At 36.4% G+C, this 14,822-nt stretch overlaps 1 protein-coding gene across 1 annotated transcript in view; it reads left to right on the forward strand.

The window, feature by feature from the left end:
* Window positions 1-14,822, forward strand: part of TWSG1 (twisted gastrulation BMP signaling modulator 1) — a 57,816-nt gene that overhangs the window by 1,960 nt on the left and 41,034 nt on the right. Inside the window, exon 2 of the mRNA XM_087438907.1 lies at window positions 47-203. Within this exon, the coding sequence (XP_087295033.1) occupies window positions 81-203 (123 nt within the window). The 5' untranslated portion in view covers window positions 47-80. The remainder of the gene's footprint in view (window positions 1-46; window positions 204-14,822) is intronic.

Here is a 14,822-nt window from a genome sequence, read left to right on the forward strand (position 1 = left end):
TGCCTTTGAATTAAAGTTTTGTTGTTTTTTCTTTTTGTTTGTTTAGCTTCCTGGGAGTTACTGATTATCTTTGAAGAAACATGAAGTCACACTCTGTTGTTATGCTTACTCTAACCATCCTGGTGTTCCTGACATGGGTCCCTGTGTCACTGAGTTGTAATAAAGCACTCTGTGCTAGCGATGTGAGCAAATGCCTCATTCAGGTAGGACCAAGAGTACTTTTTATTAATATTAAAATATATTGTGGAGCAGACATAGAGCACATATATACAGTATATATGTATATAAAGTATATATATATAATTTAGTGTAAGGCCTGAGTATTAGATCAGGGCCTGAGGTACTGAACCGTCACACACTGGTTTGTATTTTTGCCCACATAGTTCTCTTGCGTACAAGCAAGGTCAGAGTCAAGAAGTTCAGTACTGAGAATAATATCCTGCTTTATAAACATGCCGGTACAAGGTGATGAACACTCTATTCAGATGAATTAAAGGGTTCCCTTGTATAATTTAGTTTACATAGCAAAGAGGCTCACTTACTGTGTTTAGGAAAAAATTTAGCTGGTCAAGTAATGGACAAATGTTACCCTAAGTGTAATGTGTTAGTTGTCTATTCCGTGTAATAAGTTACCCCCAAACATAGCAACTTAGTGCAATAAACATTATTTCATGCAGTCTCTGAGGGTCGGGAATCTGGGAGTAGTTTATCTGGGTGGTTCTGGCTCAAGGTCTCTCAAGGTTGCAGGTAAGTTGTTGGCTGGGATTGGAGAATCTGCTTCCAAGGTACTTGACAGTGATCGCTCTTTCAGTCATCGAGGCAAGCCTAGTGATGTAGCTACCACTCTTACTCTTTTTTTGTGGAGAAAAGTGAGGTTAAGTAATTTGGCGAGGTTCATATAGCTAGTAAGTGATTGTGGAATATGGTATGTGTTTGACTCCAAAGCCTCTGGCCTTTCCACTAAACATACTGGTTATTACGCTCCATAAAGTTGTGTTAATTAGCAGTAAACTTGATGTCCTGTATAGCTGTTCTCTCTTTTCCCAACATATTAGACCATCAGCAGTCTTGTACCCATTGTGGGTTTGTCTTTATTAGTCTCCCTTCTAGTTATTGGCTGTTGGCTAAGAAATTCAGTAACCACACATTAGAATTCTATGTGAAGTGTGAGTTGGCTTCCTCTTGGACTGTAATCCTGTTATGAGAGCAATTGTGTGTATGTCCTAGAAGTGATAATTATTTTTATAGATTAGAGGCATTTTGTGCTTATTTCTGACATTTTGGTCATTCTCATTAGTAGTTGAAATTCTAGGAAGCCTGGGTTTGTGAGCGTGGTTTGCCACCGTCTCATACTGTTTACTCTTACTTTGCATTTCAAACCAAGATATGTAACTAGAGAGGTTGGTTGGTTTTTAATTTTTTTCTTATGGACATTTTCAAGCATAAATAGAAGAGAGAGGAGTGTAATGAACTGCTCATCAGCAGTCACAGCAGCCGTTAACTCCTGGCTGCCCTGGTTTCATCTAAACTCCTCTACACCGTCCACCCCAGCTCTGTTTTAATTTCCCGAAAATCCCTGATACTGTTTTGTCATAATTCTAATATCTATCTCTTAAAGATAAGAATTCTTTAAAACATAGCTATTAGCAATTTAAAATGTAACAGTAAATCTTTAATATCATCTAATTTTATATATGGAAGTTTTGATATGGCACATCTGCTTAGACTTGTGCTGGCTGAAAATTTCATAGTTAGCACATAAAGTCTAGCTTTGTGCTGGGGTCAGATGGAGAATCTGAGCCACTTCCCAGGGTGTTTCAATGTGGCTTCATTATTTGTTGTTAGAAATAAAGTCTCCTAACATTTGCTATATTCATGTTTAGGTGGAAATTCACTTAAATCCCAAATTATTTTTTGATTCTCCAAGTCTGTAATTTCCATTAGTTCAAATAATTAAAAATTAGACTTTATTTAAAATACCTTGCTTTCTAAGGGAGTATTTACAAGAGAAAGCTTTTTGGTTAATATTGATAAACACTCTCAAAGGTTTTTGTTTGTTTGTTTTACCTTTTAATTTAAAATTTTTTAAGACTTACAAAATTCTTCAAAAAGTAAAGAGTACTATGCAAGTGTAAAAACTGGAAAATCAAGTGAAACTTCACTTGTTAAATGGTGATGCTAGTAAATTCATTGGAAAGAAGCTAGGACTTTTTTTTTTTTTTCCCACTAATTAACTGATGCTAACATTTCTCAGATTCCTGTTGTTCCTTCAGAGTCAGGAATCATCAGATCTTTTTCTGGAGTTGCAGAGACAGCTCTTCTGGTGCATAGTGGCAGAGTATTTGAGGTTAAAAATATAGAGGGTTCGAAGACTGAGGATTTTCCTTTTTTTTTTTTTTGGTGTGGAAGATTGTCCTTGGGCTCACATCTGTGCCAGTCTTCCTCTATTTTGTATATGGGACCCCACCACAGCATGGATTGATGAGCAGTGTGCAGGTCCACACCCGGGATCTGAACCCCTGGACCCCAGGCCACCGAAGCAGAGCGTGTGAACTTAACCACTGGGCCGGCCTCTGAGGATTTTCTTTTTTTTGCAGGGAAAGATTCGCCCTGGGCTAATACTTCTTACCAATCTTCCTCTTTTTTTTTTTTCCTTCCCCAAAGCCCCAGTGCATGGTTGTATATCCTAGTTGTAAGTCCTTCTGGTTCTTCTGTGTGAGCCACTGCCACAGCATGGCAACTGACAGATGGGTGGTGTGGTTCTGTGACCTGGTTTGAACCCAGGCCACCGAAGTGGTGAGAGCGCTGAACTTTAACCACTGGGCCATCAGGGCTGGCTCTGAGGATTGAGGATTTTCTTGTTCGTTTTGTTCACAAAGGCTTATTGGACATTGAAGTAAATTGTGGAAATGGTCTATGTCTGCCCTGTCCAGTGCAGTAGAAACTAGCCACATGTGTCTTATTGAGCACTTGAAATGTGACTAGTGTGATAGAAAACAGATTTTATTTTATTTATTTTTATTTAATTTTAAATAATTTCAATTTATTTTTTTATTATTTTTTTGTGTGTGAGGAGGACTAGCCCTGAGCTAACATCTGATGCCAATCCTCCCCTTTTTTCTTGATGAAGATTGGCCCTGAGCTAACATCCGTGGCCATCTTCCTCTGCTTTATATGGGACGCCGCCACAGCATGGCTTAACAAGCGGTGCATTGGTGTGTGCCCGGGATCCGAACCTGTGATCCCCGGGCCACTGCAGGGGAGCGCGCGCACTTAACCGCTTGCACCACTGGGCCGGGCCCTCAATTTCAATTTAAATGCGATTGTTGGCTACTGTATTGTATCACAAATCTGAAGTCTCGCCAATAACTGTAACACCTGGGCTAGGAAGAGGCTTCACTGTGAGTTCCCTCTCCCTCTCCCTCCCCCTCCCCCTCCCGCTCCCCCTCCCCCTCCCCCTCTCCAATTTCTCCAGCATGCTGGCTTAATGGGCTTCCAAGATGTGTGTCCTATGAAGGGCAGAGCTGGGGGAAGCTGTATTGCCTTTTATGGCCTCACTTTAGAAGTTACAGTGTTGCTTCCAGCCGGAATTTACATGGAGGGAACATAGGCCCCACCTCTTGATGGAGGAGCATGGGTGTCTAGCTGTAAGGAGAGCATGTGGATGGGACATAATGGTGTAGCCATCTTTGGAAAATATGATCTGCCACATTTTAACTGTAAAATGAATTGGCTAAGTGATCTCAAAGTTTCCTTCTAGTTCTACGCAGTTCTAAAGAAAGAAACCAATATTATATGTCATAGTAATAAAGGTCTCTTTTTAAAAAGTCAAATTTTTAGAAGGATACATAATGAAAAGTAAGTTCCTTGACCTAATTTTCCCTACTCCTCATTCTGTTACCCAAGGAGAACCATTTTTTTTTTTTTTAAAAGATTTTATTTATTCATTTTTTCCCCCCAAAGCCCCAGTAGATAGTTGTATGTCATAGGTTCACATCCTTCTAGTTGCTGCACGTGGGACTCGGCCTCGCGTTGGACGGAGAAGTGGCGCCTTGGGGCTTGCCCGGGATCCGAACCCGGGCCGCCAGCATCAGAGCGCACGCACTTAACCGCTAAGCCACGGAGCCGGCCCAAGGAGAACCATTTTTAATCTAGTAACTGCTTGCATTTTTACTTCTTTTAGTGATTTTTAACCATATGGCTAAATATGTTTATACTGTTTCTTAATTTATCAATTCTAGATATTATATGACTAAAACTGCCTTTCTGCTGTATTATAGATTAGGACATAGCTCATGTACCATCCTCTTCTCCCCAACTCCTGACCTGCCGTACCTGTGTCACTGTTTTTAGGTTCTCTCTTCGTTACCTTTTCAGTTTCTACAAAACAGGTAAACCTTTCTGTTCTATTCTAGCAACTAGAAACACTGTTTCTTGATTCCTGATGTAAGAGGAGAATATTAGTAGCCCTATCCTTTCCTTTTTAAATTTTATTTATTTTTTAGCAGTGAGACAGAGTATAATTTTTAAGAAAAACTGTGCGTTTCTTTAGGGATCTAGAAAGGGGAGGGCTTATGGGATTCCCTTGGCGATCATGTGAATCTACCATTGATTGCCACACTTAACGTCATAGAAAGCAAGGAAAGCATTTGTGAATGCTGCCTTCAGAATTTTCACCTTTTGGAATGACTTTTGATGGACTGTATCAAAGTCTGTGGGGAATGGGGTGTTATCTGTACTTTTATGTTGTCAAGTTTGGTAACACCTACATTCTGAGGGCAGCATAGTGTAATGGTTAAGAGCATGGACTCTGGAACCAGCTCTCTGAATTTGAATCCAGTTCTGCCGTGTACTAGCTGTATGACCTTGGGCAAGTTACTTAATCTTTTAATGCCTCAGTTTTCTCATCTACAAAATAGGTGCCATACCTACCATGTATGGTCATTGGGAGGGTTAGGTGTAAGGTACTTAGATCAGCACTCAGCACATGAGTGCTCTATCAGTGATTATTAACCTTATTTCTCTGTCTTGTAACTATATTTGAATCTTTCATACTTTATTTATAGGTATATTCTAAAATTGACAATCAGTAAACCGTGTTTATATTATAATAGTTATATAAATATTGTTGATTGTAGAGTCACATAGGGTACTATGATTATGTTTCCTCTCTTGAATGATTTTTTCTTGAGTTTCTAATTTTCTTTCTTGATTTTGCATCGTCAGTCATTAGCATCTTACATTGTTTTAACTTCTTAATCTGTTTTTCCCCAAATGGAGCCTTCAGTCTTGTTGTTTGCAGATTTAACTGATTGCCTTCTGGGTCTGATGCAGGCTCATTCCCATTATTACTTTCCTAAGTTGGTTCTACCATTTCTTGGATTCCATGTCTCGTTCTTCCTTAGTTTACTCTCATTTTGTTGTAACGTGCTCTAAAGTATCTTCTAGGAAAGGCTGTGTTGGAAGTAAACTTCTGGGTTTTTCGTATCTTGAAAATGTATTTATTCTCACCTTACTCCTGATGGTGGTTTGCCTGAATGTAGAATTCTGGGTTAAATTCTTTTCCCTTGGAACTTTGAAGATATTTCTCTTATCTCCTAGTATTCCATATTGCTGGGAAGAAGTCTCATAACACTCTGTTTTTTATTCTCTGTACATGACTTTGTTTGTTTCTTTCTTCTCTCTGGAAATTTTTAGTTTCATCTCCTTATCCTTGGTGTGAGTCTTTTCCTGCATTGTGTTGGGGACCTTGTGAGTCTTTTCTGGGAGAAAGGGATCTGTTTTGAACTAAAGACTGGAATATTCCCTTTTACTATTATTTTTTATATATAATATCCTTCTTTCTGCAACTTTGATTAGTATAAATCTAAGATGAATCTCTGTATTTTAGATTTTTTTTAAACAGCCTTATTGAGATACAATTCAAATACTATAAATTTCACCCATTTAAATGTGCAATTCAGTGGTATTCACAGAGTTCAGCAACAATTACCACAATCTTATTTTAGAACATTTCTATCAAACTAAAAAGAAACCTGATACCCCTTAGCCGTCATTCTCCATTCCTTCCTCCCCACCCCTAAGCAACCACTGATCTACTTTCTATCTCTCTGTATGCCCATTCTGGACATTTCATATGAATGGGATCATACAATATGTTGTCTTATGTCTGGCTTCTTTTACTGAGCATAATGTTTTCATGATTCATCCATGTCTTAGTATGTCTTAGTATATATCAGTACTTCATTCCTTTATGGTCAAATAATATTCCATTATATGGATATACAACATTTAATTTATCCATTCATCAGTAGATGGATATTTGGATTGTTTTCACTTTTGGGCTATGGTGAATAATGCTGCTGTGAATATTCATGTACAAGTTTTTGTGTAGATATATGTTTTCATTTCTCTTGGGTATATACCTAGGAGTGGAATTGCTAGGTCATATAGTAACTCTGTATTTAACATTGTGAGGAACTGCTAAAGTATTTTCCAAAGTGGCTGCATACATTCCCACTAGCAGTGTATGAGGGTTCTAAATTCTCTGCATCTTCACCAACACCTGTTATTCTCTTTTTTATTATAGCCGTTTTAGTGGATGTGAAGTGGTTTTGATTAGCATTTCTCTGGTGGCTAATGATGTTGAACATCTTTTCATATGTCTGCTTGCATTTGTATATCTTCTTTGGAGAAATGTCTATTCAGAACCTATGCCAATTTTTTAATTGGCTTGTCTTTTTTATTGTTGCGTTATAAGAGTTTTTTTTATATATTCTGGGTATAAGTCCCTTATCAGATATATGACTTGCCAGTAATTTCTCTCATTCTGTGGGTTGTGTTTTGCTTTCTTGCTGATATCATTTGCAACATGAAAGTTTTAAATTTTGATATAATCTCTTTTTTCTTTTGTCTCTTAGGCATTTGGTGTTGTATCTAAGAAACCATTACCTAACCCAAGGTCCCAATGATCAACTTGTATATTTTCTTTTAAGAATTTTATAGTTTTAGTCTTATATTTAGGTCTGTGATCCATTTTGCATTGATTTTTGTATATGGTGTGAGGTAGGGGTCCAACTTTATTTTTTGTGTATGGATGTCCAGTTGTCCCAGGACCATTTGTTGAAAAGACTATTTTTCTCCCACTGAATTATGTTGACACCCTTGTTGAGAATAAGTTGACCATAAATGTAAGAGTTTATTTCCTGGCTTTAAATTCTATTCCATTGATCTATATGTCTGTGTTTATGCCAGTACCACATTGTCTTGAATACTGTAGCTTTGTGTTATGTTTTGAAATCAGGAAGTATGAGTTCTCCAACTTTGTTCTTTTTAAAGATTGATTTGAATATTTTGGGTCTCTTGCATTTCCATATGAATTTTAAGATCAGCTTGTCAATTTCTACTATAAAGCCAGCTGAGATTTTATTTTATAATAGATTTTATTTTTTGGAGTAGTTTTAGGTTTACAGAAAAATTGAGCAGAAAGTGTAGAAAGATCCCATATATCCCTTCCCCCTGCACACCCACTGTTTCCCCTATTATTAACATCTTGCATTAGTGTGGTACATTTGTTATAATTGATGAACCAATATTGACACTGTATTATTAGCTAAAGTCCACAGTTTATTTTAGGGTTCACTCTTTGTGTTGTATAGTTCTGTGGGTTTTTACAAATGCATAATGTCATATATCTGCCATTACAGTGTGACACAGAATAGTTTCACTACCCTAAAAACCCCTGTGCTCCACCCCCGCCCTGCCCCCCAAGTCCCTGGCAATCACTGATGGTTTTTATTGTCTTTATAGTTTTGCCTTTGCCATTATGCCTTATACTTGGAATTATACAGTATGTAGCCTTTCCAGGCTGGCTTCTTTCACTTAACAATATGCATTTAAGGTTCCTCCATGTCTTTTTGTGGCTTGATAGCTTATTTCTTTTTATTGGTGATTTATATTCCATTGTTTGGATGTACCACAGTTTGTTTATCCGTTGACCTATTGAGGGACATCTTGATTGCTTCTGAATTTCGGTAATTAAGAATAACGCTGCTACAAATATCCATGTGCAGATTTTTGTGTGGACATAAATTCTCAACTCATTTGAGTAAATACCAAGGAGCACAATTGCTGAATCATATGCTAAGAGTATGTTTACTTTTGTAAGAAACTGCCAAACTATCTTCCAAAGTGGCCGTAACATTTTACATTCCCACCAGCAGTGAATGAGAGTTCCTGTTGCTCTGCATCTGTGTTAACATTTGGCTTGCCAGTGTTTTGAATTTTAGCCACTGTAATAGGTGTCTCTTGGTATCTCATTGTTTTAATTTGCAATTTCCTAATGACATGATGTTGAGCATTTTTTCATATGCTTTATTTGCCACCTGTATATCATCTTTGGTGAAGTGTCTGTTTATATCCTTTGCCCATTTTTAAGTTGTTCATTTTCTTACTGTTGTTCATTTTCTTACTGTTGAGTTTTAAGAGTCTTTGTATGTTTTGGATAACAGTCCTTTATCAGATATGTCTTTTGCAAATATTTTCTCCCATTCTGTGACTAGTCTTCTCATTCTCTTGACAGTACCTTTTGTAGAGCAGAAGTTTTTAATTTTAATGAAATCCAATATCCATTTTTTTTCCCATGGATTGTGCCTTTGGTATTGCCAGCTAGGGTTTTCACAAGGAGTGCATTGAATATATAGATCAGTTTGAGAAGTACTGACATCTTAACAATATTTGTCTTCTGATTCATGAACACGGATGTCTTTCTTTTTATTTAGATTTTATTTAATTTCTTTCAACAATATTTTGTAGAACTGTGAAGAAGTCTTACATGTCTTTGGTTAAATTTATTCATAGATATTTTATTCTTTTTGATGTTGTTGTAAATGGAATTGTTTCCTTAATTTCATTTTCAGATTGTTCATTGCTTGTATGTAGTGTCATAAATCTTAAATCTGTTTTTGCCTTCTTATTCTGCATTCTGGGCTATTTCCTTGACTTTACCTTAGAACTTTTTCTGTTGAATTTTTTAGTATTAGCAATGACTTCTAAATTTCAGGAGCTCTTTATTTTGCTTGTTAGTTTTTCGTATTAACACTTTTACTTGTTTTTGAAGGCATCATTTTCTCAGTTATCTCTGAGGATACTTAATGGAAGTGTCATTGGTGGAGGTGGAAGTGTGTGTTTTCCCCCTAGTTCTGTTACCTGGACCATTTTTTTCTGCCAAGATTATTTTTTTTCTTTTAACTTATGTCTCTTCCACGTGGTAGGCTGCCCTCAAATGTATAGTATTACTTAGTCATCCATTTATACCTACTTAAGAATGAGGCAGTAAAAGCTGGTTGAGAGACTGCGTATGTGGCAGAACTGACGTACACAGACTGGACAGCTTCACTTGAGGCACAGGGAGCCCTTGATGCTGGAACATGTTCTCTGCTCTGAGGCTGATCACGTTCCTGAAGAGAAGTTTGTGGTTGGTTGATTTTGATTGGCTGGTTTTCTCGCTGTGGTTGGGGTGGGTGGGTGGGTGGTAGATGCTTGGTTCTTGTCTTTTTGGTCTAGTTGGAGGGTAGCCTGACTGGTCTGATAGAAACTTGAACTTTAATGCCCTCTTTTTAGTTCTGTTCTCTTCAGTTGAAGAATAGATTGGCTATGGGTGTTTGACATACCCACCCCCAATGGGTCCTTGGACCTCTTAAGGGCTTCAGGGGATCCTCAGAATTATATTCAAAATTGTGTATGTACAGTTTTCTAGAAAAAAAGTCCATAGCTTTCAAGAGGTTCTCAAAGTGGTTGATGGCCCTGAAAAGGTTAAGAATTGTGGGCACTTTGCTTTCCATTGTACATACTAAGTTATTAAAATTCTGCTTTCATATTTAACAAAGACCAAGGCACACTGACGTTTTAGATGCTAGTAATGGCTTTTCTCCTTAAATTTATAGAAGAAGAACATATACAGAAACGAAGGTGGGAGCTAAGTGCTTTAAGAAAGGCAAAGCTATAGAAGTTTAAAGAAAGATACTACTTACCTCTTAGAGGGAATTTAGATTTTCTTTTTGTTATTTTAGTTTGGTTTGAACAGCATCTGTAGTGTTGAAATGAGGTACTATGAGGATAAGTTAGAATATTTGTTTATGTTGAGCCCTCTGCACTCGTGAAATAACTAAGTATAAAAAATTTTCCCTGGAAGCTCATAGTTATGTAAATATTTTTACCAGCATGGTCACAAGGCAGCGCAGCCACTCCTGCCACTCCATTAAGTTGCTATGCATAAGGGTGGGCCCTATATAAATATTTATCTTGTGCTTCTGACAGGAAAGAAATCTAACTTTAAACATGAAGAGAGTAAAATTGTCTTGGTGTACTCTTGCTCATATGAGTAGTTTAGCTGTGCTATTTCAGGAAAAAACTTGGTACTATAAGATTTTACTTATAACAAGATCTTTATTAGTTTTTTCTTCTGCTTTTGTGAAAAGAACTTTTAAACTTGGGATCAGTATTATGCTTCTAGCCCAGAAATCTCAAGACCCATTTTTTTTAAGAAGTGAAAAACCCCTTACTGACTTATGAGTACTTTTGACTAGTATTTATGGTCATGTTTAGGATGATACAAACAAATTCATTAAAATATTCAAACTTAGGTTCAGGGATCATTGATGCATCATTTTAGCACTTTACTGGTTACCTGAATATTTATTTAGCACTTCTATGTGCCAAATTGACCGTCTGCTTTTTTATTCTAAAAATTGATTTAACTATTAAATAAATCTTAAATTTCCTGAAATAAGTTGGGATTTGAAAATAGTTCCTTATTAATAATTCTAGTTTTTTAAAGTGTATTTTCTCTTAAGTTAAAAATCTAAATAGTTAGATAACTTCAGGGCTTTCTTAATCACAGTAAACTAAAAAATTAACTTTCTCTTCCTTTTCCTTAATCAGTAATTAAATTCCATGTTAGTCCCTTGCTACAGTTATCCTGATTTGTTACTATGTACTAGTAATATTGTGATTTATGATGTACAATGTTTCCTCTTTCCCCTTATGAACACTACCTTATTTTCCTATAGTGTTTTTTCCTCTTCATTCTACTTCGTTGTTCTTAAAAGTTGTGACTCTCATTTTTGTCCTGTTTTGCTTCAGTTAACACCTCATGAAAATCTTTGAAATTAATGTCCAAAAATAATGAGTTCAGCCTGATGTAATTTAAGGGAAGAATAAGTCATTGTTTCCCTTCAAATGTTTAATGCAATTAGAATAGCTGCTAAAATTTATTAGTGGAGACTAAACTTTATTTTCACTGGCTGTTTCCTTATTAAAACAAAGATAAGGATTTCATTGAGACACTTGGAAAATTTCAAATATACATAAAATAGGGAGAATAGTAAAATAACCCCCCATACCCATCACTCAGTGATCAACATATGGCCAGTCCACTTTCATCTGTACCTCCCCCTCTTCCCCCACCGGGATTATTTTAAAGAAATTCATTGGGCGACTTTTAAAGTAAGTAGGTTTAAAATTTTGTTTCTAAGTTTGTATAAGAAATGGGTGCCATTTGTTATATTTTGGTAGTTCACATATATACGTGAACTTGTATGCTGATTTATTTAGCCAGAAGGATAAATTCTGTTTTCAGTGCTGTTTCACTTAAATTTATATTATTTTCAGGGCAAAAATTTATCAACCAGTTAGAATTTATAAAGAACAACATGATAATGAGGTTCAGTTGATATTTCTCTTCCAAGTGTGAAAGTTTGTCTGATTTCCTCCTTAAAAGTGTTAATATGTCAAGACATATTGATATGTCAATGTCATATTAATATGCCAGATTGGTTATAACCTAACCTAATTATGTTTGAATAAAGGCTGATTGTTTGAGGATGTTTTGTTTTATTTATTTATTTATTTATTCCATGAGGAAGATCAGCCCTGAGCTGACATCTGATGCTAATCCTCCTCTTTTTTGCTGAGAAATATTGGCCCTGCGCTAACATCTGTGACGATCTTCCTCTGCTTTATATGGGACGCCGCCACAGCATGGCTTGACAAGCGGTGCGTTGGTCCGCACCCGGGATCCGAACCTGCAAACCCTGGGCCGCCAAAGTGGAGCTTTCGCACTTAACCGCTCGTGCCACTGGGCTGACCACTATTTATTAGTTTTGAAATACCCATTTGACCTCAGTAAAGGCTGTCAAAGTAGCACCAGTGTAGGCACAATCTAATGCTTGGTTGATTACTGATGCTCACACAATGTGCGTTTCCTTGATTAGCTTTGTTCTGACATTCCTGTTTTTTTTCTTTAGGATCAAGATGTTATAAATACTTAGAGTTTGCCTAACGTGATATTTAAGAACCTCACTTTGTGTGTTTTGAGTATTTTTTTTTTCCCTGAGGAAAACTGGCCCTGAGCTAACATGCTGCCCATCTTCCTCTACTTTATATGGGACACTGCCACAGCATGGCTCGACAAGCAGTGCGTAGGTGCACGCCTGGGATCTGAACCGGCGAACCACGGGCCGCCGCAGCGGAGCGTGTGCACTTAACTGCTTTCGCCACCAGGCCAGCCCTGAGTATTTTTTTTTATTATACAAACATTAAATGATCTTAAGAAGTCATACTGTCCAAATAAATTAAATGTTTATATGCCGTTATAGAAAGATTTTTGTACTCAGAATTCACAAAATACATAGTGGTAGAAAAAGAAAAGTAAATCATTCATACTCCTATTATCCAAACACAGACTACTTTTATATTTTGATATAGTTCTTTCCAGGCTTTTATTCTATAGTTAGATGATTTTTAACAAATATATTGTATATACAACTTTTGTGTTCTGCATTTTTCACTAGCATTGTTTTATGTTTCTTTGTAAAAAAAAATGATTTAGGTTAGTTTAAAGAAGTTTAGTTTTAGCTTAAAAGTAAAATAGAAAGATGTATTTTCAGAGTTAGAAGAACTGTCTTCTGCACCGCTTTCTTTAATAGCAGCTTGCATTTATATAATGCTTTATGTTTTTCAATTCAGGTTTATTAAAATAGTAAATTTGTGGAGAGACCACAATGTACCATACTGGTCTTTCAAAGATGAAATAAGGTATTCCCTGATCTCCCAAAGCGTTTTTTTGGTTAGATTTATTGACATATAATTCACATAGAATACAATTCACTCTTTTTAGATGTAGTTCTTTGATTTTTGACAAACACATGCTCATGTAGCCACTACCACAATCAAGATAGGAAAATTTTCATCACTCTATAAAGTTCCCTTGTGCCCCTTTATAGTCAAAACTAGCCCTCTCCCCAGTCTAAGTGCCTGGCAATCACTGATTTGATTTTTGTCCCAATAGTTTTGCCTTTTCAGAATGTTGTATGAACAGAATTGTACAGTATGTAGCCTTTTGTGTCTGTCTGGCCTCTTTCATTTGGTATAATGCTTTTGAGATTCATTTAAATTGTTGTGTGTATCAGGTAGTTCTTTTCCTTTTTATTGCTGAGTAGTATTCCATTGTGTGGCTGTACCACATCTGTTTATCCATTCACTAGCCCATGGACATAGGGTTGTTTCCAGTTTTTGGTGATTATGAATAAAGTTGACAATTACTTTCACATATGGGTCTTTATATGGACATATGTTTTCATTTCTCTTGAGTAAATACCTAGGAGTGGGATTGCTGGGTCACCAAAGCATTTTGATAGTCATTATCTCATTTGGATGCCAAAGTCTATAAGAGAAAATCCAGCAATACTATCCCCTTTTTATGACTGAGAAACTGAGACTGCAGCTTATGGGCTAGGACTTGAATCCAGATTCTCTAAGTCCAAGTGATTTGCTGTCTATCAGACTATAATGTTCTTTTCAATGATGATGTTCCCCTGATTTAACAACAGTGCTAACAAATCTCTCAGATCTTGGCAACAGTTAGAGAATAGAAATATTTATTAGTAACTGAACATCAGAATATAAATAAGATTCTTCCTCAAGTTATTAGTTTCCATATGTGGCCTGAAAATTTGGAAGTTCATAAAATAAATTTCAACTCTTAAAGCCTAGTCTTAGTCTCAGATGAATAATACCCTCCCTCCAATTTATTTTGCATAGAGGATTAAGATCTCACCAGAACCTTAGTTGTGTAGAGAATAAGATTTTCCGTTAAAGTTGATTGAATTGTTATATAAAATGTCTGTCTTCTGGCATTCAAAAATTTGAAGTTCTCTGTCATATTCAAGATTTTCTGTAATACAAATGTAATAAGATACATTTTAAATGATTAGACTGCCCCAAAACTTTTCATTTTGCCGATACACATTTCATATAAGCTGCTTAAGCAACTTGCCAGATTCTCTAAATACTCATTCTGGTCCATATGGGATAGCCTAAATGTGTAAATTTCTGTTTTCCATTTAGTGTAAAGTTTCAATTTTTTCCATCATAAATTTATTGAACAATGTGATTACCAAACTTTAACAACATCTAACGTAGTCCTACACACAGTGAACAGATGTCTTATTCCATGTTACTCTGACTCAGGCCGTGGTGGTAGGAACAGCCTTGAGTCAGAAGACCTGATGTCCGAGTCTCAGTTGTGTGAACTCAGACAAATCACTAACCCACTCCTTAACCTTTTCCTCTGTACCATGAGCAACACCCACACTTTCTCTGACACTTGCAGACTAGGGAAGCAGATGATATGGTCATTAACCGGCTGAAGCAACAAAAGAATTAAGTATTAAATTCCTACTCACTGGTTTTGCAACTCTTAGCCAACAATACTTAGCTTGCTTTTACAAAGATTAAACTTGGGCAATAGCACTTTTAATTGT

This window comes from Ceratotherium simum, chromosome 14 (genome assembly GCF_057802395.1).
Source record: "Ceratotherium simum simum isolate JZ-2026a chromosome 14, ASM5780239v1, whole genome shotgun sequence".
Classification (NCBI taxonomy): domain Eukaryota; kingdom Metazoa; phylum Chordata; class Mammalia; order Perissodactyla; family Rhinocerotidae; genus Ceratotherium; species Ceratotherium simum.